The sequence below is a fragment of the Hypanus sabinus genome, unplaced genomic scaffold (genome assembly GCF_030144855.1).
Source record: "Hypanus sabinus isolate sHypSab1 unplaced genomic scaffold, sHypSab1.hap1 scaffold_784, whole genome shotgun sequence".
NCBI lineage: Eukaryota > Metazoa > Chordata > Chondrichthyes > Myliobatiformes > Dasyatidae > Hypanus > Hypanus sabinus.
Genome location: NW_026781635.1, coordinates 128840 through 154637, shown reverse-complemented (window position 1 = coordinate 154637; position 25798 = coordinate 128840). Strand labels below are relative to the sequence as shown.

Sequence of the window (25798 nt, the reverse complement as noted above, 5' to 3'; positions counted from 1 at the left end):
CTAGGTCTCTTTGCATTTCTCCCTTACCTAACTCTACACCGTTCAGACAATACTCTGCCCTCTTGTTCCTGCTTCCAAAGTGGATAACTTCACATTTATTCACATTGAATGACATCTGCCAAGTATCTGCCCACTCACTCAGCCTATCCAAGTCTCCCTGTATTCTCCTAACGTCCTCTTCGCATGTCACACTGCCACCCAGTTTAGTATCGTCAGCAACTTGCTGATATAGTTTTCAATGCCCTCATCTAAATCATTGACATAAATCGTAAAGAGATGTGGTCCCAATACAGAGCCCTGTGGTACCTCACTAGTCACCTCCAGCCAGTCCGAGAAACACCCATTCACTGCTACCCTTTGCTTTCTATCTGCCAACCAGTTTTCTATCCATGTTGAAACCCTGCCCCCAATGCCATGAGCTCTGATTTTACTCACCAATCTCCTATGTGGCACCTTATCGAATGCCTTCTGAAAATCTAGGTATACAACATCCACTGGCTTACCCTCGTCTAACATCCTTGTTACACCCTCAAAAAACTCCAACAGATTAGTCAAGCATGATTTGCCCTTGGTAAATCCATGCTGGCTCGGCCTAATCCTATTTCTGCCATCTAGATGTGCCACTATTTCGTCCTTAATAATGGACTCAAGCATCTTCCCCTCGACTGACGTTAGGCTAACAGGGCGATAGTTCTCCGTTTTCTCCTTCCCTCCCTTCTTGAAAAGTGGGATAACAGTAGCCACTCTCCAACCTTCAGGAACTGATCCTGAATCTAAGGAACATTGGAAAATGATTACCAATGCATCCGCAATTTCCTGAGCCACCTCTTTTAGAACCCTCGGATGCAGACCATCTGGATCCGGGGATTTATTAGCCTTCAGTCCTACCAGTCAACTCATCACAGTTTCTTTCCTAATGTCAATCTGTCTCACTTCCTCTGATATCTTATGACCCTGGCCCATCCATACATCTGGGAGATAGCTTGTGTCCTCCCTGGTGAAGACAGATCTAAAGTATGCATTAAATTCTGTTGCCATTTCCCTGATTCCCATAACAATTTCTCCCAATTCATTCTTCAAGGGGCCAACATTGTTCTTAGCTATATTCTTTCTCTTCACATAGCTAAAAAAGCTTTTGCTATCCCCTTTTATATTCCTGGCTAGACTGAGCTCATACCTGATTTTTTCTCTCCGTATTGCTTTTTTAGTTAAGATCTGCTGTTCCTTAAAACTTTCCCAATCATCTGTATTCCCACTCTGCTTAGCCCTGTCATACTTATTTTTCTTTAATGCTATACAATCTCTGACTTCCTTTGTCAACCACTGTGGCCCCTTCCACCTCTTTGAATCCTTCCTTCTCATTGGAATGAACTGCATTTGCATCTTTTGTATTATCCCCAAGAATATCTGCCACTGCTGATCCACTGTCTTTCCTGCCAGGGCATCCGCCCATTTAACTTTGGCCAGCTCATCCCTCATGGCTCCGTTGTCTCCTTTGTTTAATTGCAACACTGACACCTCTGATCTGCCCTTATCCCTCTCAAATTGTAGATAAATACTTATCATGTTATGATCACTACTTCCTAATGGCTCCTTTACTTCAAGATCACTTATCAATTCCTGTGCATTACACATCACCAGGTCCAAAATAGCCTCGTTCCTGGTTGGCTCAAGCACAAGCTGTTCCAAAGATACATCCCTTAGACACTCCACAAACTCCCTATCCTGGGGTCCAGCACCTACCTGATTCTCCCAGTCCACCTGCATGTTGAAATCTCCCATAACGACTGCATTACCTTTAGCACATGCCAATGTTAACTCCCTAATCAACTTGTACCCAATATCCACGCTACTGTTTGGGGGCCTGTACACAACACCCATTAGGGTCTTTTTACCCTTACTGTTCCTCAGCTCAATCCACACAGACTCTACTTCCCCTGTTCCCAAGTCACCTCTTGCTAAGGACTGAAACTCATTCCTCACCAACAGGGCCACCCCACCCCCTCTTCCCATATTTCTGTCTCTACGATAGCACGTATACCCTGGTACACTCAATTCCCAGGCCTGATCCCCTTGCAGCCATGTCTCCGTTATCCCAACAATATCGTAGTTCCCCATTTTCATCTGAGCTTCAAGTTCATCTGTCTTATTTCTGACACTACGCGCATTCAAGTATAGAATTCTTAGCCCATTCCTCCTCTCTTTGCTTAAAACACTGTCTACTGTACCTAACCCAGCTCCTTGAACTTCCATCGGGCAAATTGCACCCTGAATTTTGATGACCTACTCAAGATCACCCAAACCTTGTACACATTTAACCCCATGCACCTTCTGACCAACCCTCTGGATCTGGATCCTTGCCCCCTGCACATCCAGTTTAAACTCCCCCCCCCCCGAGCAGCACTGGCAAATACTCCTGCAGGAATGTTAGTACCCCTCCGGTTCAGATGTAGACCATCCCTTCGAAACAGATCCCAATGTCCCTGGAACAAAGACCAATTATCCAAAAACCTGAACCCTTCCTTCCTGCACCATGCTCTCAGCCTCGTATTAATGTGCATAATCATTCTATTCTTCGCCTCACTCGCACGTGGAATACCGGCAAAGAGCTGACGCCGAGCGAGAGAGTTTACAACAGGAAGTCCTGGAATACCGGCAAAGAGCTGACGCCGAGCGAGAGAGGTTACAACAGGAAGTCCTGGAATACCGGCAAAGAGCTGACGCCGAGCGAGAGAGGATACAACAGGAAGTCCTGGAATACCGGCAAAGAGCTGACGCCGAGCGAGAGAGGTTACAACAGGAAGTCCTGGAATACCGGCAAAGAGCTGACGCCGAGCGAGAGAGGTTACAACAGGAAGTCCTGGAATACCGGAAAAGAGCTGACGCCGAGCGAGAGAGGATACAACAGGAAGTCCTGGAATACCGGCAAAGAGCTGACGCCGAGCGAGAGAGGATACAACAGGAAGTCCTGGAATACCGGCAAAGAGCTGACGCCGAGCGAGAGAGGTTACAACAGGAAGTCCTGGAATACCGGCAAAGAGCTGACGCCGAGCGAGAGAGGATACAACAGGAAGTCCTGGAATACCGGAAAAGAGCTGACGCCGAGCGAGAGAGGTTACAACAGGAAGTCCTGGAATACCGGCAAAGAGCTGACGCCGAGCGAGAGAGGTCAGGAGGAGAACACAAAAGGATCCAAAAGGAGCGGAAAGCTTCAGAAAAAGAGTTACTGAGTTACAGCGTCAGAGAGGTACGGGCTTGATGCATATCAACCAGTTTCAGTTAAAGTGCGAGAAATTACATAAAGAGAAAAAAACTAATCTGGAGGTCGGTGATGCGCCCCCAGCTGACGTCATCGTTCTGTTCACTTTATGTTGACGTGGTGGGTCACTTTGAAGGAGGAAGGCCTGCCAGTGATTTCACTCATGTTCCAGAAATGCAATAAAATTAATTGTTCATCCTCCCGCTCGATGGTGAAAGTTTGCTTTCGTCCGTGAAATACCTGAATCGAGAGAATATTGTTTGCGTGAAGTCGTGGTAACCTGTGCAGTTGAGGAAACTGTCAATATGATCCATTGCAGATGAACGGAATTCCCTGGTTGACGTCATTAAGGTTAAAGCGAAGGGTTTTTTTCCCCCAACATAACCTGGATATAGAAACGCTGGTGGGAAGAGCTGGTACTGCAGGGGGACGATACGTGCAATCTAAACGTAGAGTAGAAGTTCTCAGCGTAGAGAGAGGACACAAAAGTAATACTTCCCGTCATCATTCGTCAGGAAAGCGGTCTTTACAGTTGCAGTGTTCACTGAAGGGAAGGGGAAATTCTGCCGCTGTTCTTCATAAATAATGTGGATATTCTCCTGTCCGTAAATAAGAACAAATCACAAGGGCGGAGGGAGATCTTAATCCATGGTGTTGTGTGGTCGGCTGGGTGGAAATTTCCAAAGAGATGGAGAAACACAGCACAGAAACAGGCCACTCGGCCCGTGTAGTCAGGCTGAACTATTCTACCGAGTCCAATCGACTTGCACCATGACCATAGCCCTGCACTCCACTCCCGTCCGAGTACTTATCCAAACTTCTCTGAAATGTTGTAATCCATCCTGCGCTCGTCACTTCCACAGACACCCTGTTCCACTCTCACCAAACACATGTTCCCCTTCATCATTTCATCTTGCACCCTTAATCTATGATCATCAGTCCCACCCAACCTCAGTGGGAAAGATCTGATTGAAACTTATAAGATTATTAAGGGTTTGGTCACGCGAGAGGCCAGAAACATGTTCCCGATGTCGGGGGAGTCCAGAACCAAAGGCCACAGTTTAAGAATAAGGGGAAGGCCATTTAGAACAGAGTTGAGGAAAAACTTTTTCACCCAGAGAGTGGTGGATCTGTGGAACACTCTGCCTCAGAAGGCAGTGGAGGCCAGTTCTCTGGATGCTTTCAAGAAAGAGTTAGATAGAGCTCTTAAAAATAGCGGAGTCATGGAATATGGGGAAAACACAGGAACGGGGTACTGATTGTGGATGATCAGCCATGATCACATTGAATGGCAGTGCCGGCGCGAAGGGCCGAACGGCCTACTCTTGCACCTATTGTCTATAAAACTGCACCGTCTGGCACCGACACACATTCCACTCTCGAAATCACTGAGATCACATTTCATCTCCATGGTGATGTTTGTTCGGAGACAGAACGCACCCTGTGCTAATGAACAGGACATGGAGAGACACACTGATAACGCTGTGGGTTTAGTTAATGATTATCACCAGGAGCTGACTGAACATTAACCAGGGTGTGTTCATTACTTACAGAACCCGGAACACAGCCTTACCGGGACAGGATGGTAACAGAATCTGGAGCCGCGGTACAGGGTAAGAAGCTTTTTTTTACTGAAATATAAACATCACAAAGGCAGTTAGCCCCTTAAATGAGACTGAGGACTTATTCAGTTGTTCAGCAATTGAACTGTAGCGAAACGCTTTTGAAAGGATTAATAATTCCCTTCAGCTAATTGAATACATCGACTTCCTGTGCATGTCCCGCGGGAAACCGGTGTAGTTGGAGGTGTTATCGGAAACGCCGCTCTTTCAACCCAGCTCCGAATCATCTCCGAAGGCTCGGGAGGTGCGAGCTTCCCGCATCTCGGAACTGTCCCCGGGCTACCGCTTGCAACAGCGGGAAGCCGATCCGTCCACACTCGGGGCTTTACCGATCCCCGACCGAGGGAACTGAGGATTTGCTTTGTTCATTCCATCGACACTTTCTGTCTACATCTTTACGACATTTCGATAGGTAGCTACTGGGAGAGAGAGAAATGATGAGAACTGCTCACACTGCAGTTTATGGGGGGGGGGAGCGGGGAGGTGTGTAAAGATGTGATGGTTCCATTATAGAATCGGTTGCTGAGACTGGTTGTGGATCACCGTCTGCGGTGTTGATTCCCTTCCGTCAGAAGTGTGTGGGTAGGGGGGAGATCAAAAGAAGGTTTAACAGAGAGACATCAGCACCGTGTGAGTTGTCCTGTGAGGAAAAGTCTGTGGTCTTGGGTTTTTTTCCAGTGACTGAGAAGAATTCGATATGACCTAAGTTTATAAGGTGGTGTACACATTGCTGTTTTTTTTAAATAACAATGTACTTGATTGTATCCGTAGTAGTTTGGTGAAACCAGTGGGATATTTGATGAGAAATAAAGTATCTTGCCACATCCTGACAGGGACGTCGACAAAATAGTTCCTGTTCTGGGTGGAACTGACAGCAATTAAAGAGTCTCTCTCTCTCTCTCTCTCTCTCTCTCTCTCTCTCTCTCTCTCTCTCTCTCAATTTAAGGCGGGGGATTATATTTAAATTCACGTTAAATTCACCCCCACTTTAAATTCCTCCATATTTTCCTCACCATCATCAAGTTCTCTCTCATTGCTTCCTTCACCTGTTACGTACCCCGTAACTGGCTGTCTGACCAGCAAAGACAGAAGTATCCGTTGGAGTCTGGTGGTACTATTTTCAAGCAGTGTTTATTAGTAAAATACACAAATCAATATCAATGATGCAAATATATAGATAATACACGTTAGCAATACTAAACCTAAAAGTGTGGGTATAATATTAATCAACAATAAACAAGCTCTATCGATGTCTAGGGGATAATGAATTGTCATATGTGAATATAAAGTTCAGTTCAGTTCATACGTGCTGACGTAGTTGTTGTTGGTTTTGTTGTAATTGTTGGGGGAGAGAGAGAGAGAACGAGCGAACAGTGACAGCTAGTCAGTCAAACCTTGCTTTACGTTCTTGATCTGTCGATGTGTTTTGGCCATTCATGTATGACCCCTCTGTCCTTCAGCTAGACCGTTCTTCTGTGGTGGACTCGTCACCAAGGCAAGGGCGGACACATACACAAGCCCCCACCGGCCCTGCTATAAACACTGAGTTAAACTGACCGATCCTTTGTTCGGTCCCCGATGCCCCACACCTTCTTGTGGGTTCCAGCACTCAAGCAGTGCACACTAGTGTGTCTCCTGGTGTGTCTGAGGGGTGTCTCCCCAGTCCTCACTTTTATCCCTACTCACGGTGTCTCAGGTGTCAATCAGTTTTGAAAGGCTTAGTCCATCAAATCAGCCCACTCCGGCTGTCCACTGAGGAATTTTAATGAACAGAATGGTACCAAGTAAACAGCCCTCTCCGGAGCTATAAGTCTTTCAGGAGTCATAATATGGTGGAACAACAAGTCTCTGTCTCCCGGTGTTATCTCTCCCTTATCTGAAGCAAATGTTCCAGTCCCAGTATGTTTTCCCCTTTGTCTCCCTTTCTCTCTCATTAGCAGCCTGGTAACAGTAACAGTTTGCCGTGGGAGGGGGGAAAACATGGGCAACTCTGTACCATTCTGCCCATCAGAGTTGTTCATCCTTCATAACACACCCTATAATTCTTTATCTTCCTCACCGGGACAAAGTTAATCCTAACATCCCTCAAGAGATCCTTCAACATCGACGACATGTCCATAGTACATTTCCCTGCAATAACATCATCCCAATTCACACCCACAGTTCTAGCCTTATAGCCTCATAATTTGCCCTTCCCCAATTAAAATTGTTCCTGTCCTCTCTGATTCTATCCTTATCCATCATAATGCTAAAGGCAGTGAGCGGTGATCACTGTCCCCCAGATGCTCAGCCGCTGAGAGATCTGTGACCTGACCCGGATTGTTACCTAATACTAGATCTAGTATGGCATTCCCCCTAGTCGGCCTGTCAACATACTGTGACAGGAATCCATCCTGGACACACTTAACAAACTCTGCCCCATCGAAACCCTCGGAACTAATCAGGTGCCAATCAGTATTAGGGAAGTTAAAGTCACCCATGATAACCACCCTGTTATTTTTGAATCTTTCCAAAATCTGCCTCCCAATCTGCTGCTCGGTATCTCTGCTGCTACCAGGAGGCCTAAGGAATACCCCCAATAGAGTAACTGCTTCCTTGCTGTTCCTGACTTCCATCCATACCGACTCAAAACGGGATCCTGCTACATTTGTCACCCTCTCTGTAGCTGTAATTTTACCCCTGACCAGTAATGCCACAGATCCATTCCTGCCCTGGTGCCAACCAAGTCTCTGTAATGCACACTACATCATAATTAAATGTATGTATCCAAGCTCTCAGTTCATCACGTTTGTTACTGATGCTTCTTGCATGAAAGTACCACCATCAGTTTAGCCCTTCTACCTTACTACTTTTACACCTTTTATTCTGCTTATCTTTCCTGAAAGCCTCTCTAAATGTTAGATCTGGCTTTACTCCATGCACTTCTTTCACTGCTCTGTCGCTCCGGGTTCCAACCCCATTGCAATTTGCAGACAGAGTGCTTAGCAGCACAGGGGACTGTCCTGTCTCCCTTTCTCTTCACCATCTACACCGCGGACTTCAACTACTGCACCGAGTCTTGCCACCTTCAAAAGTTTTCTGATGACTCTGCCATAGTTGTATGCATCAACATACAACTCCCGAACATTGCTAGCGAACCTACCTGCAAGGATATTGCTCCCCCTCAAGTTCCAGTGCAACCCAACCAATCTGTACAGGTCCCGCCTCCCCCAGAAGCGATCCCAATGATCCAAAAATCTAAAACCCTGCCCCCTGCACCAACTCCTCAGCCACTCATTCACCTCATCCATTTCTTACCATCACTATCACGTAGCACTGACAGCAATCCTGAGAACGCCCACCCTGGAGGTCCTGTTCTTCGGCCTTCTGCCTAGTTCCCGAAACTCACACTTCAGGCCTCATCCCTCTTCCTGCCTACGTCATTGGTACCAACATGTATCATGACTTGACAGACAGACAGACATACTTTATTGATTCCGAAGGAAATTGGGTTTTGTTACGCTCGCACCAAGAAAGAACAGTGTAGAAATATAGCAATATAAAACCATACATAATTAAATAATAATAGTAATTATGCCAAGTGGAAATAAGTCGAGGACCAGCCTAGTGGCTCAGGGTGTCTGACACTCCGAGGGAGGAGTTGCAAAGTTTGATGGCCACAGGCAGGAATGGCTTCCTATGATACTCAGTGTTACATCTCGGTGGAATGAGTCTCTGGCTGAATGTACTCCTGTGCCTAACCAGTACATTATGGAGTGGATGGGAGTCATTGTCCAAGATGGCATGCAACTTGGACAGCATCCTCTTTTCAGACACCACCATCAGAGAGTCCAGTTTGGCCCTCATAACATCACTGGCCTTACGAATGAAATTTGATTCTGTTGGTGTCTGCTACACTCAGCCTGTTGCCCCAGCACACAACAGCAAACATGATAGCACTGGCCACCACAGACTCGTAGAACATCCTCAGCATCGTCCGGCAGATGTTAAAGATCCTCAGTCTCCTCAGCAAGTAGCGACGCTCAGACCCTTCTTGTAGACAGCCTCAGTGTTCTTTGACCAGTCCTGTTTATAGTCCATTCGTATCCCTAGGTATTTGTAATCCTCCACCATGTCCACACTGACCCTTGGATGGAAACAGGGGTCACCGGTGCCTTAGCCCTCCTCAGATCCACCACCAGCTCCTTAGTCTTTTTCACATTAAGCTGCATTAGGGCTGCATGGTAAGCTGCTCGTACCATGAAACAAAGTTTCCCACCGCAGCCCTGTACTCCGCCTCACCTCCCTTGTTGATGCATACAACTGTGGCAGAGTCATCAGAAAACTTTTGAAGGTGGCAAGACTCGGTGCAGTAGTTGAAGTCCGCGGTGTAGATGGTGAAGAGAAAGGGAGACAGGACAGTCCCCTGTGCTGCTAAGCACTCTGTCTGACACAAAAGTGTTGCAAGCGCATGTACTGTGGTCTTCCAGTCAGGTAATCTTCTGGTTATTTTCCCTCTCGTACCAGAATGTCATGCACACGACCAAAGACATCCCAGACCCTGGCACCAGGAAGGCAACAAAACATGCGGGTGTCCTACTCACATCCACAAAACCTCCTGTCTGCCCCCCTGACTATAGAGTCTCCAATGACGACAGCTCTCCTCCACTCCGTCCCACCCTTCTACACCACAGGGTCAGACTCAGTCCTAGAGGCCCTGCCACCGTGGCTCACACCTGGTCGGTCGTCCTCACCAACAGTATCCAGGACGGTAAACTTATTATTCAGGGGAATGGCTAAACGTGTGCTCTGCACTACCTGTCTACTCTCCTTCGCTTTCCCGCCTCGGACTGTCACCCAACGACCTGCTTCCGGCAGCCTAGGTGTGACTACCTCCCTGTAGCTCTCATCTATGGCAGCCTCATTCTTCCTTATGAGTCGAAGGTCATCCAGCTGCGGCTCCAGATTCCTCACACGGTCTTCCAGATCGCCCAGCCGCAAGCACTTCTGGCAGATGTGACTCTGCGGGAGAGGGGAGTTCCCCCAAGACTACCGCATCACTGTCTCAGGAGGCATTGTAAAGACTAACTGGGAACAAGCTCGTACACCGCCTCTTCTTGTCGAAGCCTCTCGAGTCAAAGCCTCAAAGCTCCACTCCTTCACTGGCCCACTCACTCACTGGCCGCTTTCCCTGTTGCAACCTGTGCTTATTAGACATCCTGTTGCCTTCCCGGCAGCTTGAATCAGTCTGGCCATTCTCTCCCCGGTCTCTCTCATACACACGGCGTTTTCCCGTCCATCACTGACACTCACCGGATGTTTGCTGTTTGTATTTCGCGTCATTGTCTATAAACGAGACAGTTGTGCGTGACAATCCCAGAGATATTCACACTACTCCGTCTGGAACCAACAATCATTCCGCTGTCAAAGTCACTGAGATCACATTCTTCCCCAATCTGATGTTTGTTCTGAACAACACCTGGATCTCCTGCATGATTTTCATAAAGTAACTGAGCTGGTGTCACGTGATTTATTGATCAGAATTAACGAGCTGTTGTACAGGTGCACTTCAAAAAATTACCACTGAGTTTATTTCCGAATTAGACAACCCACTCACCCCCATCTCGGGTGTTATCAAGAATGAGATCTGGATCTATTGATTCATAACCCCTGTTTCCCACAACTGGATGCCGCAGACCAGACCGTGAACTAAACACTGTCGTGATGACAAGGGTGGGTTAATCTTAAGGGAACATAAAATCCTGGAATCTGTGCATACTAATCGCGAAGAGCAAATACATTTGAACACGGCACGGTATCGCACTTTCCTGCCACAGACGGGATATTGAGGCTGAAAAGAGCAGCTAAGACTGTTTTATCGGCGACTCACAGGCATCATGGAAATGGTAATGTGGAGCACAGAAAAACTGAATTCACCTCGTCAAGGGAATTGTACTGTGAGGCGATCAGGCTCAAGTGCTTTACAATTCAGAATTAACGTTGATCACTGAAGACGTAGAAGATGTGCTGTAGATCTGTTGTTTCAGTAGACAAATTGGAGTAGAACAGGTCACTGTTCAGACAGGAGCTGGCATGCCTCAACATCAGACCCTCAAAACACTTCAACTGTGGATGTAAGTGCCACAGGACGATAGTCATTGAGGGATTTAGCCACACGCTGCTTGGGTACCGGTATGGTTTAAGCTTGAGTTCGGAGACACAAGGAGTTAGTCTCCCCCAGTTTGCAGGAGGAGAGAAACTTGGTGACTGTCGGCAGAAGGAAGCGAAATGAGCAGCCAGTGCAGACAAGCCCCGTGGACGTGCTCCTCAAAAAATAAGTCTACTATGATATCTGATGTCCCAGATCGGGTACATGGCATTCTATAGTGTGAGCAGCCAGATAGATGCCTTGGTACATACTGGCACCAATGGTATGGGCAGAAAAAATGAAGGGGTTCCTGGGAGATAATATAGGAACCTAGGTAGAAGGCTGAGAAAAAGGACCCACAGGGTAGTAATCTGTGCAGTCAAGCCCCTTGGACTTGCCCCGCAGTAATGTATACCACTCTGAGTATACCCCGAGTGAGAGGGACGACCTATCAGCTGGAAGCACAGCCTCTGTTGTCTCTGGCTCGGAAGGGAACAGAAGTGAAGAGGTCTACAGTGGGTATAAATGATTCCATAGTCACAGAAACAGAGACGAGATTCTTGATGGATGTTGCCTCCCAGGTGACAGTGTCAGGGATGTCTCAGATCGGGTACTTGGCATTCTATGGGGGGGGGGACAGGGTGAGCAGCCAGATAGATGATTTGTTGCATACTGTCAGCAATGACATAGGCAGGAAAATGAAGGGGTTCCTGGGAGATATTATAGGAAGCTCGGTAGAAAGCTGAGAAACAGGACCTACAGGGTAGTAATCTGTGAATTGATGGAATGCCATGTGCCAGCGAAGACAAGAATGGAATGATTTTGCAGTGTCTGAGGAACTGGTGCAGGAGGCAGAGGTTCAGCTATATGGACGATTGGGATCTCGGCTGGGCAAGGTGTGACCTGTACAAAAGGGATGAGTTACACCAGAATCCCAGGGGAACCAAGATCCTTGCGGGCGGGCAGGTTTTCCAGAACAACTCAGGAGGGCTAATTTTGCAGGGGGATGGGTACTGGAGATATAATGCTGAGACTGGGGTAGTTGGTTCATAAACAGAGGCAGATTGCAGTGATTCTGCTAGAAAGGGGAGGCTGATGATAAGGCAGAATTGCAGCCAATGGGATGAGTTGCAATGTAAATGGCAGACAGAATGGGAAAGGGAGAGTACGAGACTGACGGTGTGACGGTTGAATGCGAGCAGTACGGGGAATAATAGACGGATGCAGCATATTGACAGATTGGCATGCATGAGATTGTGGGCGTCACTGAATCGTGGCTGAAAGAATATTTTAGCTGGGAGTTTAACATCAAATGATACACACTGTATGGAAAGGACAGGCAGGTCGGCAGAAAGGGTGGAGTGACTCTTGGTGGAAATGAAATCAAATCATTCGAAAGAGGTGACATAGGGCAGGAAGGTTTTGAATCATTGTGGATAGAACTAGGAAACTGCAAGGGTACAAAGACTCTGATGGGGATTATATACAGACTCCCACACAGTAGTAATGACATGGTCTGAAAATTACAACGGGAGATAGAAAATGTATGTTAAAGGGACAACGTTACGGTAGTCATGGGATATTTTAACATGGTAAAATCGTGTTGCTATGGAGTTTTATTACCCCACTTGTCATCATAGTGTTTCTAGACTTTCCACCAGTTCAATATTGTCCAGAAAATTGCCTGAATTTACGGATGCCTGTTTTTTTTTTATTCTGTGTAATTTTGTGAGGATAGTCGGTGTATATCTGGCAATGATATTTAAAATAAAAAAATCCTGCAGTAAATCTCACTGGCAGTTGTTAAAACTGTGGACGTCTACATTTACTGGGCAATTCTTATCTACTTCCCGTACCAAATAATGTGGCCACTGAGCGTCCGTTCGGGGTTTACCGCGGCTGTACCCCGTCCAAATCCGATGTTCGGCTTTCAGTGACGCTGTTCTGCACCCTGGCTTTGGAGCGCATGGCTGTTTAAGATACTGTCACCTTACAGCATAATTCACTGGACCAACAATTCGGTAATCAGATACCGGACGAGCCCCCAATTTGTTACGTACCCCGTAACTGGGTGTCTAACCAGCAGAGAAAGAACTATCACTTGTAGTCCGGTGGTACTAGTTTCAAACAGTTTTTATTAGTAAAATACACAAATCAATATCAACAATGCAAATATATAGATAATACACGTTAGCAATACTAAACCAAAAAGTGTGGGCATAATAATAATCAATAATAAACAAGCTCTATCAATGTCTAGGGGATAATGAAATGTCATATGTGAATATACCGTACAGTTCAGTTCATACGTGCTGAGGTAGATGTTGGTCGTTGTGTTCTAATTGTTGGAGAGAGAGAGAGAGAGAGAGAGAGAGAGCAAGATGTAACAGCTGCAGGCAGGCACACCTTCTTTACGTTCCTGATCCGTCGATGTGTTGTGGCCATTCAGGTATGACCTCTCTGTCCTTCAGCTAGACCGTTCTTCTGTGGTGGAATCGTCACTCTGGCATGCGTTGACACACACACAAGCCCCCACCGGCCCTGCTATAGCACCGTGAGTTAAACTGACCGATCCCTTTGTTCGGTTTCCGAAGCCCTACACCTTCACGTGGGTTCCAACACTCAAGCAGTGCTCAATAGTTGTGTTTCTGAAGGGTGTCTCCCCAGACCTCACTTGTATCCCTACTCATAGAGTCTCAGTTGTCCATCAATTATGAATGGCTGTGTCCATCAAACCAGCCCACTCCGGCTGTCCACTGAGGAATTTTAATGAACAGAATGGTACAAGATAAACAACCCTCTCAGAAGACATGTCTTTCAGAAGTCATAATATGGTGGATCAACAAGTCTCACTCCCCTGCTTTATCTCTCTCTTATCTGCAGCAGATGTTCCAATTCCAGCATGCTTTCTCTTACATCTCTCTCTCTCATTAGCAGCATATCAACAGCAACGGTTTGTGATTCTCCAAAGGGGGGGGGGGTCATGGGCAGCTCTGCACCCTTCTTCCCATCGGAGCTGTTCATCCTTAGTAACACCCCCATCATTCTGATAATTTTCACTAAGGTATAAATTATCTAATACAGCGTCTTACAGGATTACAGAGTTTAACAAAATATAGAAGGGTTCTTAACTACAAAGGTAATACAATTATACATTCAACTTAGCATCACCTTTAATATGTTGTATCTCAACATCTAATTCCTGTAGCATCAGACTCCAATCCAACAACCGCACACCTCCTTTCTTTTCGTCAGTAAAAACAAATTACCAAAGGGCTGTGAACCCAGCACAAAATGTGAACCAATGCATGTGTAAGTATACTGTGGTACATTACAGACATTTGTGCAAATACCAATCTCTATTTTACTTTCAAACCCAACAGTCAATCTTCCATGGTGTTGTCTTGATTATTCACATGCTCTGTCAAACTCCCTCCAAACCAGATCCTGCCATTCAACGTGGCACCTGGTCAATCTTTGCCCCTTTTCCACTTAACTCTCACATAGTTAGCTTGCTCACCAGTGTGGAATAGGCCTCCACATACTCCTTTCATAGGAGTTATCTTATCACCAATATTTTCCAAACTTAGCCCATTCTCTGAACTTCCACACAATTCTTTATTTTTGAGCAAGTCATTAATTCTATCTTCAGGACCCTTCATTCTATTAATTTCCAATTTAAAATCCCTCTTTGTCAAAACAACACTTTTGGTTCTGTCTCTCCCAATCACCTCCCTGAATAACATCAGGCAGTTGTTTACCTTTAAATTCCAAAACAAACTGTAATTGATTCACAGGCACCTTGTTAACAAGCCATTTTTCCTTCAGCCTGGTTACTGCTTCTAAAACCAATCCACAGTTTAAATTTTCTTTATTCAATTTAGGAACAACACCTTTCCCTTCTCCTTCAATAATATTCACATCACCATCTTTCATCTCCTCACTAACTTTTAACACACCTTTTAATACAAACAACTGAGAATTCTCACTTTCCACTGGTACCAAGGTTAACCCTTTCTTCTCTAAACCAAGTCCATCTGACCCAAAATGACTGCATTCCTATTCAACTAAATCAGATATCTCAGACGTTTTCTGAGCTTCAACACTAGGTTCTGTATCCTGTGACTCCACAGGTACTTCAACAACCTGAACACAAGCAAACGGGATATCTGCCTCTTCTAGGCTTCCAATACCAGTCCCCTTTTCAAACTCTAAGTTCCCCTGATCCTCCCATTTACTCTCTGGGCAACTCCCCTTCGGAGTAAACTCAACCCTGCCGGTTAAAACAACTCCATCTGCTAACCCAGCAGACTCCTTCAAGGTAATGGCATCCTTTTCATCTAGTACTGCCCTAACATCATTATCGGGAACACATTTAAATTTTTCAACTTCTTCAAACAGTTCTGTCAAGCCAGACAGATCATCGGTGTCCAACCCTGGACCTTCTAACTGCCTCATCTGTTTCTCATCCTTACTCTGTGCCTGTATAAATTCCCCCTTGGCTAAGGTTAAATCTACCTCATCTCCTTTATCTTCTTTCACCTCCTTATTCTCCTCTTTACCATCCCCTAACCCCTCTAGATACAGGGTCGGTAAAAACGTCTCAGCTAAATCAACAGTGGACTCATTTAAACTGTCTTCTTTCTCAGCCGCCTTACTCGACATGCTGGGAGTGATTGCGCATACGGGATAGATCTTAGAATTTAGGGCCGGGTCCTCAGCACTCACTGGCTTGATTGTCAGTTTCACTGCTGAACACACGTCACCACCTGTTAAATCATTACAAGAAGGACGTCCACGCCGTCTCTCGGTAATTCTCAACGCAGCCCTACTTCGACAGGTCCAGATACCAGGTCACATTGTAAAATGATCCTGTGCAAAGGTACAGCTTCTGTCCCTTTTTCGATGCCTCTTAATACCACCTCTCCAGTTTCAGGATCGAAATACAGCACCTTACTTAGGATCAATGTCTGGTCATCCCCAGTATCCCTCCAGATTCTCACTGGAACTGGGGTTTCTCCTTCTTTCACAGACACCGTCCCTTCCAAAATAAATTTCTGATGGCCCTCTGGTACTCTATCTACATTTGCCTTCCTCGTTGATCTGCTGACCGACTCAATACATCCTGTAGGGATTGCTGTTTTCCCTTTTCCTGTCTCCTTCTTCGGAGCAAAGCACTTAGATGCAATATGACCAACCTTTCCACAATTATAACAGGTCAAGCCAGGAAACTTCCTGCCAGCTTGCTTGTCCTCCTCCTTACCTTTACTACTAGCTCCCTGCTTATTCTCTACCTTAGCCCGTGGACTTTCTCTACCGTCCCTCCTCCCTTTCTGGTAACTCTTATTTGGAGGAAACTTTGTCTTGTGGGTTAGGGCATATTCATCTGCTAACCTGGCAAATTCCGTTATAGACTTATTCGACTTCTCGTTCAGATACGTCCGGATATTATCCGAAACACAACCTTTAAATTATTCAATCAGAATTAACTCTCTTAAACGATAGAAATCCTCCTCCACCCTTTCTGCAGCGCACCAACTATCCAAGAGCTCACCCTTCTCATAGGCAAACTCTGTATACGTCTGATTCCACAGTGTCTTTAAATCTCTGAACTTTTGTCTATACGCTTCAGCTACCAACTCATAGGCCCGAAGCATAGCCTGTTTTACTTCCTCATAATCCTCAGGCTCTTCCATGGACAATGCCACATATGCCTGTTGAGTCTTTCCTTTTAATACACTTTGTAACAACGCCACCCACTGATCTCTGGGCCACTTCTGATTCACGGCCACCTTTTCAAAATGCAAGAAGTAACTATCAACGTCCGTCTCTCGAACGGAGGTACTAAACTAAACTCCCTACTTACATTAAACTTCTGCGCTCGATCTGCCCCGCTTCCCATATGTTGCCATCTCTCCCTCTCGAACTGCCGTTGTTTCTCTTCCTCCTCCATCCTCCTTTCAGATTCCTCTTTCCTCCTTCCAGCTGCCTCATCTGAAGTTCATTCTGCCTCTGCTTCTCCTTCTCAATCAACTCAGCTCTTCCTTTCTCCCTTTTCGCCTCCAACTCCTTTAGCAGGATCTCATACTCCAGTTTCCTCTTCTCCATCTCCAACCTTATTTTTTTTATCTCTAACTGAGCCGCCCGATCGACTGGTTTCTTCTCAGGAAACAGGTTCAATGTATCAAGCGCGAACACAGCCTTGGATATATTATGCTGGGCTATGGCTCTCTGTATCTCCCACTTTCTCATCGACGATTTCACCGCCGAGAGATTTAATCGTCTCGCAACACTCACCAATTCCACCTTCCTGGCATTCTCCAATGCCCCCAAAGTCGGGTTCTTTATAACTTTGTCTATTCCCATCTCTGCTGGTTCCCGTCTGGTTACCCACGCAAACAGATCAGATAACGGACTTCTAGCCGATTTCTCTGGCCCCCCAATTTGGAAATATCATCCCGGACGAGCCCCCAATTTGGTTATGTACCCCGTAACTGGGTGTCTAACCAGCAGAGAAAGAAGTGTCCGTTGGAGTCTGGTGGTACATTTTCAAACAGTGTTTATTAGTAAAATACACAAATCAATATCAATAATGCAAATATATAGATAATACACGTTAGCAATACTAAACCGAAAATTGTGGGTTTAATAATAAGCAATAATAAACAAGTTCTATCAATGTCTAGTGAATAATGAATTGTCATATGTGAATATAACGTACAGTTCAGTTCATACTTGCTGAGGTAGATGTTGGTCGTTGTGTTGTAATTGTTGGAGAGAGAGAGAGAGAGAGAGAGAGAGAGAGAGAGAGAGAGAGAGGGAGAGAGAGAGGGAGAGAGAGAGAGAGAGCAAGATGTAACAGCTACAGGCAGGCAAACCTTCCTTTACGTTCTCGATCCGTCGATGTGTTGTGGCCATTCAGGTATGACCCCTCTGTCCTTCTGTGGTGGACTCGTCACTCTGGCATGAGTGGGCACACACACACAAGCCCCCACCAGCCCTGCTATAACACTGTGAGTTAAACTGACCGATCTTTTGTTCGGTCTCCGATGCCCCACACCTTCACGTGGGTTCCAACACTCAAGCAATGCTCAATAGTGTGTTCCTGGTCTGTCTGAAGGGAGTCTGCCCAGACCTCACTTTTATCCCTTCTCACGGGGTTTCAGTTGTACATCAATTTTGAATGACTGTGTCCATCAAACCAGCCCACTCCAGCTGTCCACTGAGGAATTTTAATAAACAGAATGGTACAAGGTGAACAACCCTCTCAGAAGCCATAAGTCTTTCAGAAGTCAGAATATGGTGGATCAACAAGTCTCACTCCCCTGCTTTATCTCTGTCTCTTATCTGTAGCAGATGTTCCAATTCCAGCATGTTTTCTCTTACATTCTCTCTCTCATTAGCAGCATAGCAACAGTAACGGTTTGTGATTCTCCAAAAGGTGGGGTGGGGGGGGGGGAGATGGGCAACTCTGCACCCTTCTGCCCATCAGAGCTGTTCATCCTTCGTAACACTGGCAAATCCACATCTGACATTATTCCAAATGCATAATATTTCATCAGAGTTGAGAGCGCCCTTCCTTCTGCTCACTCTGTGCAATAAACCCACAGCGATCTTTGCCCTGAGCTGTCGCTGGAGTTTATAATCTGACAATAAACTGGTCCCAAGGTGAACAATAACTCAAAGCGACGGCACCAACCGAACGGAACCAGGATGCGGGTTATGATTCCTCTCTGGAGGTGGTAAAATGTCGCGCACTGAAGAATTAATTCTAGTTCGGACCACAAGTTAGAAAAACTCATTCAAGCAAGGTGAGTCTTTGTGTGGTTTAACACAAGCGTTGTGGAACAAGGTGTGGCGTTACATGCTGAATAGACTGAAGTTCAGGTTTATGAGCGTGTTATCAACTGAACTTTGCTCAGGGTGTGTTCACTTACTGGTAGGGACATAAAATTCAGATACTCGGATTCACTGAAACTAGACCTAGGAGTCCTGCATCAGGTAGGAACATGGACTGTATCCGGCAATGTTATGGTGTTTTAATAATCCTACTTGTAACGGCAGTACTTCTAATATTTCTACCATATCGACATTACCACTGAAATCGCGCGGCTTTAAGGATCTGCGAGCTCGATTATTCTGTATGTGTTTTTTTCAGCGAAGACGAGGTAGATCTGACGGTGATAATTTATATTAACAAATAATGTGATAATTCTTACTGGCCGTAGACCAAAATAGTAAATTCTACCCTCAATGGGCGCTTTACTATGTACCTACTGTACCTAATAATGTGGCCACTGAGTGCATGTCCGGGAGCATCTGCTGCTGTTACCCGTTCTCTTCAATGCTGACCTCTGCTCTGTGTTCGCTGTAACTCGATAAAGACGGGAAGTTGATTGTATTCGCTGTCATTTAGATGAATGTGAGGAGATTTTATCCGCTGGTGGTTTCATAAATCAATTAAGCTGATGCTGGAGACATCGAACATCACCTGGATTCCGAAGAGGAATGTGGGGAACATGTTTGCTGCTGTAAGGGGAAACTGTTTTTTATCCACTGAGGTGGAACTGGTGTCTCTTTTCCTCAAAGGGAAAGAGAAGAAGAGTTTTCTGTCAATGTGGTTCATTCGGCAGCGCACAGATCCTTGACAGGCAACGGAGTGAAATGTTGCAGCCGGTCGCAGGGACGTGTCACTGAGATCATGGTCCAGCTGTGATCATAGAGAATGGCGGAACAGGACTGAGGGGACGAATGTCCTGTTACTATTTCAATAGACCAGTAGCACATTCTGACAAATAAGAGACCCGGTGTATTTAACATTTGATGTTTTTCCTTCGATCTCAGACGAGGAACGGTAGATGTATTTGTAAAATAAGTGCAATGCCTGCCAAATTGGCCAGCGGGATATGATCATAATTTCATATGATTCTACTTTGCCATGGTAACTTGTTTCCAGTAAGTGAGCAATAAACTGAAGGGGAATGGCATTCCTATCTCGCTGTTGACTTTGACCGGTTGTTATCTCTGGGAGATGGTTATCTCGGTACAGTTGCTCCACAATCGGCCCATTATTGTAATGGACCAACTGCGGACCTCTGTTAAAACTGGTTCTTTCTGAACAGGCTGACCTTCAAGTCAGCTCCAGGCAGCTGGGGCAGACTTAGGGAATGCCCAGTGTTCAAAAGGAAATATATATATATATATATATATATATATATATATATAAATGACTCCAAATGCATAATATTTTACAATCCCCCTTCCTTCTGCTCTCTCTGTGCAATAAAACCACAGCGATCTTTGTCCTGAGCTGCACCTGGAGTTTATAATCCGGCAATAAACTGCTCCCAAGGCGAACAATAAATCAAAGGGACGACACCAACAGAACCGAACCAGGATACGGGTCGTGCTCCCTTCCTGGAGCAGATCAAATTTTCGAGAGAAAGGTAATCATTGCATCGGGCAGCGAATTCGCACTTTTGGCTCGAACCACATGTTAGAAACGAGTCTTCGCGTTGTTCACTGCAAGCGTTGTGGAGCGAGGTGCGGTGTTACATGCTGAATAGACTGAAGTTCAGGTTTATGAGCGTGTTTTCAACTGAACATTGCTCAGGGTGTGTTCACTTCCTGTTCGGGCCAATAAAATTCAGATGCTCGGATTCACTGAAACCAGACTCAGGAGTCCAGCACCGGATAAGAACAGGGACTGTACTGGGCTGTGTTATGGTGTTTCAATAAGCCCACTTGTCACGGCAAGTATTTCTAGCTTTTCTACCGTATCAATGCTATCAGTTGCTGTTCCAGCGGAAGCTGAAACAGGTGAAGATAGATGAGGTTATTGTTATGAGGTGGAACTGGTTTCAAAGGAAATGAGAAGCAGGGTTTTGTTTTTTCAATGTTGTAAATTCCACAGGGCACAGGTTCTGGACAGGTAAGGGAGTGAAGTATTGCAGGCCGTCGCAGGGACGTGTCTCTGAGTTCTTAGTCCAGCTGTGATCATAGAGAATGGCGGAACAGGACTAAGGGAGTGAATGTCCTGTTACTAATTCCACACCCTATGTGGTGTTTCTTGTGTGCGTTTGGAATTCTCTTCCTCAAAGGAAACGAGAAGCAGGGATTATTTCCAGCGAGTTTAATTCCACAGAGGAGAGATTGTTGACAGGCAAGGGAGAGAGATTCGTATTAATGAGCTGGTAGAGTTGTACCTAACAAAGAAGCCATTTAGTGCATTTCCCATTCATGCAAAACTTCACCCATCTCGAATATGAACACGGATGAGATCTGGGCCTGATTGTTGATTATTTGCATGTTTGTAACAACAGGTTGTCGCTGGCAAGGCAGTGGACAAAACACTGTTATAAGGTAGGGATAATCTGGAGAGAGAGACCCGTCACTGTTCCCTCTAATCTGCGCGTCTGCATAACCAAAATGCTCCCACGAACGGAGCCTTTGTTGCAGCGCAGATGGAATTAAACACTGTCGTATAAATGTTTATGAAACTTGAACGTTTTTCTTTGTTGCGCTGCATTTTTATCCTGTCCTTTAATTAGTAATTAAAGTTAAAAGAATTATTTTTCTCTTGTCTGTCTTCATCCTAAAATATTCATAGATGCATTTTACAAAAGAGGACACATCAACGATGTTGCGCTTTTTTCAGGCTGTGTGAAAATTCCCGGCTCAGAGGAATGGTTGACCCACGCAGCGGCAAAAATAGTAATTAGAGGGAACATTGGGGACGAAGCACGTTGCATTCTATGCATATTAATTACGATTGAATATGGTACATTATCGTGCTTCCTGTTATAGAGGAGATGTTATAAGTCAATAGAGTGGACAAAACAGTTTCACCGGGAACCTGTCTGGTATTCAGGAAATAGTAATGAATAACGCAAGAAAAATTAATAATAATTTCGCCTTGTCCGTGGGAGCGTACAGTGAGGCAATGATGCTCAGGTGCTTAACAATATAGAAGTAATTCTGAGCAGCGAATAACTAGACGGTCCATTTACTATAAATTCAAGAGCTTTTCGTTTTCGTTTCTCGAAAGATTCACTATTAATGCCCCGGTAATCACTTTTACTATCTTTTCAGAACACTGTGTGCAGTACCACCCCCTTTATAGGTATGAGCAAGGATGAGATCTGGGCCAAATTGCGCAATTAGGTGTTCAGCATATCACGCATCATCCTGGATAATCCCAGTTCTGACAGTGGGTCTTCCACAGTGTCTTTTTCCACAGATGCAATCTGCTCTACCGAGTTTCCAGCAATTTATAAGAGGACGTAGGAATATGGCATTGGGGCGAAAAAGAAAATCAACCATGATTGAATGATGGAGGAGACTCGATGAACTGAATCACTTCATTCTGCTCTGATATCTTATCATGACTGAATGATGAGTCCTTCTTATCCCGTAACAGGATTTGTGACTTGTGAGGGACAGTTACAAATTTGTTCCATGAGATTATTTTATTTGTCTTCAGCGTTTAAATAGCAGAGAGATTCGCTTTTGAAAAAAATGAGTAGAAATATTTTTTCTCCTTTGTATTGTTAATGTGCTTCATTCTCTGGTTAAAGTTAGACCTGCGGTGACAGATTTAGTGGAAGAAAAGCCCCCAGCTGGAAAGCCACGAATGAAAACGAGGGAACAGCGACAAATGAACCAGCCCGAGGACTGAGAGCACCAACTGAAGAGAACCCTCTGACTCAGAGTTTCCATTGATTCAGTCAGGAGAAAGTTTGGTGAGTCTCATTCACTCGAACAGTGGTCCTGTAAACATTACAGACCTTTACAAAGGAAGGTACGAAATAGGTGGAATGCCTCGGTCAGAGCAAGTTGCAATCACTCCAGGTCCAGTAATGTGCTTTCAGAAGCCCAGCTCTTTAAAGTCACTCACATTCTCTGAGTGTTTGCTCATTTGAAGGTGCTGCATCATCTGAAGAAGCTTTTGGTTAGTTCTGATGTTTCCTTGTTACGTTATAATCAGCTTAAAATGCGTTGACAATTTCCTCCCTTTATAAGAAGCCCCAAATGTGTCATGTTGTAGTGATTGTAGAAATGTGGAATTACCATGAACTGCAGCAAAACGTCCTTGATCCCATTGGCTATTGCAATCTGCAGTGATATACTTACCCTCGAATATATCGTCGCGTAGGCTTCTGCAGAGAACAGACCATTTATAAAGCAAAATATCCCAACTCTGCATTTTATTCAGTCCTAACTAGCACATGGCAACCCATAATTTACATTGACATACCTTGGCCTCATCAAGTACTTTTCTGCTAATTACATTGTCAAAACCTGTGAAGGTGACATTAAGCAGAGGTGGAAATTCAAAGTTATGCTCCCATGGACGTTGTGCATGGGACTTCAGTAAAGCCTTTGACAAGGTGTCACGTGGCAGCTTGGTCTCGATGATCAGGTCCCATGCTGTCCGGAGAGAGCAAATTGGATTTATTCAAAATTAGCTTCAAGGTAGCAAGCAAAGAGTGGTGGTTGAAGATTTCTCCTCGCATTGGAGGCCAGTAATTAGTGCTGTGCCGTGAGGCTACAACTTGGGACCTTTGATATTCGTTATTTTATTCGCAATGACTTGGATGCGATTACACAGGGATTACTTAACTGGTAAGTTTGCAGAAAGCACAACATTATAGTTCTGTTCACAGAGAAAATTATTGTAGCATCTCGGGGATCTAAATGGACAGGGGCTGGTAAAGAGATTGCAAACCCAATCTGATCAGCAGTGGATTCATGCAGATGTTGGGGATCATGTGGAGGAAACAACCAGAGGAAGTGGATGAGGCAGGTGCAGTTCCATAATTCAAAAAGCAGTTGGGGTGTGTAGATGGAGTGAAAAAGCCAGAAGTGATGTGGCCCCATCGAGGCAATTGTGACCATCTCAGTGGGCACTGTAGTTGGCATTGTCTCGTTGGGCTGAACACTCTGAATTTGCATTTTATTGCTCTGCAACTCTGTCAGTAGATGTGCCAGGTATTAGTGGACAAATATAGTGTTGCGGTGGTTACTAACAGTGAATGTTTGGTCCCCATGCCAAATGCTACAAGGGATAGAAATACTGTCATATTTGCAAAGTAGTCGTACTCTCTGACTCACTGTCTGCTTGTTGTGAAATTTAGAGCCTCACCAGCAGGTGGAGCTGTCCTGCAGAGCGACCAAAGTGTGAACAAGACGACGACAATCAACAATCGTCAGTCAGAATCAGAATGGACAAAGGTATGATCACAGGGGTCTTTGAATTAAACTTTTATCGCGTTTGTACAAAATAGTTCAGATGAAAAGAAACTGACACAGGTGTTAACAGGGCATAGAAAAGTTTCATCCAGCAGTGTCATTAATCCCACTGGTTAAGCGGCCTTGTGTAATTGATCAACCCAACAGTTCCAGCGCAGGGACCTGACACCAGTAATGATCGAATCACTCCGCTCACCACTCAAACCTTCAGCTGAGTGAAAGGAGCAGGGGCTCCTGAATCAGGTGGTCGTGAGTGAAACACAGACAGGAATGTGACAGCGATCTTGTGATTTATGTAAATGTTCAGGGTCAGGGTCCATTTCACCTCCAGACAGGCCCTGATATGTAAGACATCTTCAACTTTCACTTATAAAATTCAGAAGCAGATGATAGGAGCATTTCCGTGATTTCCGAGATTCTATGATAACACAGCATTTCAGGTTTTGGAGGGAAAGCTACCAACTCCCCCTGGTTTTTCTTGCCTGCTACGCAAAGGAGGAGGGGTGTCACCGAAATCTGTTTTCTGTAGCGGAGCGGAGATCATTGCCGGTGCTGGGAATGGCTGAGGATCAGGAGGCAGCTCATTGTAGATACATTTGTGATCTGCTTCGGAGTTTTAACACCCCAGTGAATGTCTGGGCTGTGGAGAAATGGTAAACCTGAGTTTCTAAATACTTCCCTCTTGATATGATCTTCTACCTGAATTTAAATTCCCAGGATCTTGGCTGGGAAACCCGGCATAACCAATGACCAAATGTCTGTGTCACCTGTAGACATTGTGATTGTTCTCAAATCTGAGATTCCAGCTGGAATAAAAACGATGCTCCAGCCTGGAAACGGGTCCTTCGGCCCATATAATTCGTGCTGATGTAAATGTCCCATTTTCCTGCAGTTTTCCCAAATTTCCCTAGGAAACATCTTCTCCCCTTTATCCTGCCCACATGCTCTCAATTTTGTAGTTTTATTTGTGTTTGCGGCCTCCTCCGGATGCATGTAATTTATACCCATCAGTCACCACGTGAAAAAAATGCCCCTTTGGTCCCTTTTAAATCTCTGCCCTCGAGTCTCAGACTTCCTTACCCGGGCAAAAAGACTGTGACCATCTACCATGTCTGCAGGTAGGTGTGTGTGTGTGTGTGTAAGGTTTCCCTTCAAGCTCCTGAGCTCCAGGGCAAGCTGTCCCAGCCCAACCATATAACACAACAAACAACACCCTAGCCCAGTACTGTAGTGTTCATTCTTCACTTCACACTTTCCAGCTTCATCATCTCCATCCTATAGATTAGCAACTGTAACTACACACAAAGCTCTATAACCAAGACTTTGCCAATGACATGCATAGTTGTTACATGATGATCAGCAGGTGGGGGATAAGATGGCAACCAGGGGAGAGGACAGCATAGATCGCAAGGGAATGGTCAGCCTGAGACCCAGGGGACAGGACAACGTGCGTCTCAAGGGAATGGTCAGTCGGTGAACAAGGGGACAGGAGAATGAAACTCCAGTTGAACTCCAGTTCAACTGCCGTGATTAGTATTA

The 25798-nt window shown here is 45.3% G+C and overlaps 1 protein-coding gene across 2 annotated transcripts in view; it reads left to right on the top strand.

The window, feature by feature from the left end:
• Nucleotides 1-22612: 22612 nt before the first annotated feature.
• Nucleotides 22613-25798, top strand: part of LOC132390145 (NACHT, LRR and PYD domains-containing protein 3-like) — a 35500-nt gene continuing 32314 nt past the window's right edge. For both annotated transcript variants that reach the window (XM_059962754.1, XM_059962753.1), the window contains exons 1-2: nucleotides 22613-22749; nucleotides 24145-24241. In XM_059962754.1, coding sequence (XP_059818737.1) covers nucleotides 24232-24241 — 10 coding nt within the window. In that variant the 5' untranslated portion in view covers nucleotides 22613-22749; nucleotides 24145-24231. The remainder of the gene's footprint in view (nucleotides 22750-24144; nucleotides 24242-25798) is intronic.